This window comes from Podarcis melisellensis, assembly GCF_964234715.1.
Source record: "Podarcis melisellensis genome assembly, chromosome: Z".
NCBI lineage: Eukaryota > Metazoa > Chordata > Lepidosauria > Squamata > Lacertidae > Podarcis > Podarcis melisellensis.
Window position 1 is genome coordinate 4,353,784 of NC_138547.1, and position 4,072 is coordinate 4,357,855.

General features: G+C 41.9%; 1 protein-coding gene across 8 annotated transcripts in view; it reads right to left on the reverse strand.

Moving 5' to 3' along the window:
* Window positions 1-1,722: 1,722 nt before the first annotated feature.
* The window catches only part of EEIG1 (estrogen-induced osteoclastogenesis regulator 1), a 52,394-nt gene continuing 50,044 nt past the window's right edge, over window positions 1,723-4,072 (reverse strand). For 6 of the 8 annotated variants that reach the window (XM_081896561.1, XM_081896558.1, XM_081896560.1 and 3 more), the window contains 3 exons: window positions 3,097-3,166; window positions 2,230-2,255; window positions 1,723-2,103 (listed from right to left, as the gene is read on the reverse strand). In XM_081896561.1, the coding sequence (XP_081752687.1) occupies window positions 2,072-2,103; window positions 2,230-2,255; window positions 3,097-3,166 (128 nt within the window). In that variant the 3' untranslated portion in view covers window positions 1,723-2,071. The remainder of the gene's footprint in view (window positions 2,104-2,229; window positions 2,256-3,096; window positions 3,167-4,072) is intronic. The other 2 variants (XM_081896563.1, XM_081896562.1) reach the window with 1 other exon arrangement.

Genomic DNA, 4,072 nt, shown 5'->3' on the forward strand with positions numbered 1-4,072 from the left:
GCAGAGCAGCAGACATGAAAGTGAGGTGGGGAAGGTGCTAAATGGAAAATAGCGTATAGGCTGAAATTATACACAAGTAGTGCCCGTGTCCTGCCTGCAGCCAGGTCAAGGCAGGAAACCCCTTAAGACCTAGCAATACAATTGCCAGGATTATAAGGGTGGAAAGAAAATTGAGCTCAGATTCTCTTTCTCAGAAATCTGAACTGTTATTCCCACCCCCCTACAAGGTCTCAGTGTTGGAAGGGGAAAGAAGAAACAGAGAAAAAGCTCAGGCATCAATTATTACAAAACCCAATCCCCTCACCATGCTCCAAATCGTGGTAAACGAGTATGAGGACAAAGCAAGCACAGGCAGGAAAATGAAGTAGTAGAAGAACCCCAAGATGCCAGTTTTCTCCCATGAAAACAAACATCTCCTGCAAGCAGAAATCTACCACAGCAACAAGTAGACTGAGCTAGACCCACTCTTCCTTCTGTGCTAGTGTTCTACTTCAGAAGAATGTTTTTCTTTACACAGGGGGAGCATTAAAAAACTGGAATCTCTCCTGTTTTAAGGTTACTCTACCTCTTCATTCTGCTGCTTGCATTCAGCAGATTTAGCTTGATTCGGCAAGGGATGGAGTCCATGGGCCAAAGCAGGACAGATTTTAGGCACATTTTAGGCAAAGGGAGAGGAGACTGGACTCATTATAGCAGCAGCAATTCCAGCAGCTATTCCAAATCAAAGCTGAAAGACTGGTAGGGGACAGGGGGAAGAACTATCAACCATGTTTCAGTTTTGGAAGAGTGTCAAAACTCTCCCTACCCAGAATGAGATAAAAGACTACCCTAATTCAACACATTTTGTGACCCAGAAGGTAGCCGTAATGTTAAATGATTTCTCCTACTGGCCTCACAATGAGCAGACAGAATCATAATTACAGTGGACGCTCGGGTTGTGAATGTGATCTGTGCGGGATACACATTCGCAACCCGCAGCAGCACGTCTGCACACGCGGATTGCAATTCGGCGCTTTACACATGCGTGACCGCCGAAACCCGAAAGTAACCTGTTACGGTACTTCCGGGTTTCAGTGGGTGCGTAACCCGAAAAAACGCAACCTGAAGCAGCTGTAACCTGAAGTGCTCTGATGCTCAACTGTTACAGACACCCCTACCAACCTTTAACATCAGTTCTTCGTTGCAAAAAATAAATGAAGAGTGCAGGTTGCACTTCTGAAAACAGCCTTTCAAAGGTACGTTTGGAATCCGGAAAGTGCTCCATCTAATTAAAACTACTGTAAGACTGCAGCTGGCAATACCATGATGTGCTCAGCATTCATAATTCATTTGTTTTCTCTCTTTCTTTGAACAATCAAGTTCTATTTTTCAGAAACTCTTGAAATGTACTTTTGGAAGAAAAACAGAAATGAAAAGCCATTTCCTATGAATGGATGATCTTTGGGGCTGTTGACTTTAAACTTTAAAAAAAATGTTTGGGTGCTCTGCTCAGCAGCTGTCCTCACAGCAAAGTTCTCCCGTGATCTACAAGGCAGAAGCCTGCTGAAGAAAAAGCTGCAAGAGTGATTGCACCAAAGTGGCTGCTTCCACCTCGCCTTTTGCATTCAGTTAACAATGCTTCTCCTCAACCCCAATTTGATTTGGAGAGGGGGGTTGAGAGGAAGTATTCAAAGTGGTATAACCCAATGGCTGAGAGACACAGGATCAGCAAAATCCTACACATGAGAAGAAAAAGTGGTTCAATGGAATGAGGGTTTGACATGGAGTGCAGAGTTGTCTTCCCCTGACAAGGAAGATTGGCAGGAAAATTCTGGGACATTGCCAGATAAATCTGAGGAGACATGAGGCAGATTTGGGCAAAAGTGCATGTTCTGGAGTGTCAAGTCCTTGGAGAAGGTTCTGCAGTGCACACATGTCAGGGAACAGGTTTTGGGAAATCCTGCCTGGAATGTTGCTTGAAGAGAGGTTAGAAAAGGAATAAAGAATGGCATCCACCAACACCACCGCAGATGGGTAAGGAGACTGTTTCCAGCAGGTCTACTTGCTTCTGTTCACATTTAATGGGTTTCGATTACCACTGGCTCGTAAACTCCAGATGAGACTCTGTGTAAGAAAGAGGGGAGGGAGCCATTATAATCTCTGTGTGTGCAGGTCCCATTTGTAAAGAGCTGAAACTTAAAAGCAAAGACATTAAGAACTGTTCTAATGTAGATATTGAAGATAACTAACCTGGCCTGAAATCATACGTCAGAAAGCTTTTTTGGTGGGGGGTTTTCAGGGGTTGGTGGAGAAAGAGAGAAAGAGACACACAGATATTGCTTTAATTCAAGACAGTTTACCATGTTATTAGCAGGGCATTTCGATACTAGTAAAAATGGATTTCAATGGAGCTAAATATCAGGATTCTTTCTTATTTTTTCATGCATGTCATGTTTTAGCAAAGTTTGCAGATAGGGTCATATCCTTTAAATTAGTAGTAGATAATGGGTACTATGATTTCGTCACTGAAATGGCCTAAGACCTGTGGATTTGTGCTTACAAAACAATGCCTGTGATTTTTCATTTCACAACAGAACAGTAGGCTTCAAAGAGGTCACTCAGGACTACAGCATATGCTTTGCATACAAAAGATTCGAGGTTCAATCCCTGGCATCTCTAGGTTAGGTAAGAATACTGCCTGGGGTCAATAAAGACTGACATAGTGTTCACCGTCTCCCATCAGGTCCAACCAATAGTCAGGGATGATGGGAGCTGTAGTGTAGACAGTGTAGTGTAGTGTAGCTGGGAAAGCTAGTGTAGACAGTACTGAGCTAGATGAAGTCATGGCCTGTCTGATATGGAAAGCATATGGTTGCAGGGGTGACTGAGCATGTGTTAGCCAAAATAGCAGTACCAAAAGAATACCTCCCTAGGCCTTTTACTTCAGTATTTCTTAGGCACTGCCTAGATCCATCCCCCCAAATGAGCCTTAGCCACCAATTTCCAAAGTTGTGGATTAACTGAAAACACCCACCCACAAAATACCAGCAAAAGCATCTCCCCACGGGCATGGTCTAAACCTAGTCTTTCAAAAGGAATCTGCTAGGGAACTCATACCTGTTGGCAAGCTGAATTCCGCTTAGTGTAGTTGTGCCATCTCTGCTCACAAACAGCCTCAGGTTACTATCTGTAAAGAACAAAGGAAGGGGAAGAGTGAAATATAAAACTACCACAATCCCCAGAGGGTCTCCTGCTGGCTATGCAAAACTGCTGAGCAAGGGAAGGCATTTTCACAGTTGCCATTTTGCACAGCCATGAGATTACACCGTCTTCAGCATCAGAGAACATGCTTAGCAGAGTATTTGGGAAAGTGCCCTTCATACCGGGTTAGGCACTCTCAAGCTACAATGGTGAAAGTGCAGTACTCCAAACAGGAAGGAGGAAGCTGGGATGGCACCAAAAGGGAAGCACATTTCACACGCAATAAATGCTTTCATATACAGAAGATCCCCTAGATAAAAATAAAGATTGTATTTAGAATGATAAAGCAGTTTGGGAGTCTGGCAGGATTTTCTGTTAATAAGGATAAAATTAAAATGTTGGTAAAAAATATAGATCAATGAAAGAGACTTTGCAAGAGGAATTGGGTGTTAAAATGGAAAAAAGGTGAAGTATCTGTGTGGATATGGATAACAAATAAGAATGTATTGTTGTATCAAAACAACTATGAAAAAGTGTGGAATACTGGGGAACAGGACCTATTAAGATGGGATAGGAAAAAAACTCTGATTAATGGGAAGAACCTCAGCTGTAAAAATGAATGTATTACCTAAAATGTTATTTCTTTTGCAGGCAATACCGATAATAATAAAGCATGATTGTTTCAAATAACGGCAAAAAGAAATAACTAAATTTATCTGGCAGGGGAAGAAATCTAGAATAAAATATAAAATACTAAGAAATGTTAAAGAAAGAGGAGGATTTGCACTGCTGGATTTAAAATTATATTATGACTTATCATGTTTTATGTTGTTATGGGAATGGTTGCTATTGGAAAATACCAGATTGCTAGATCTGGAAGGATATACAGTGG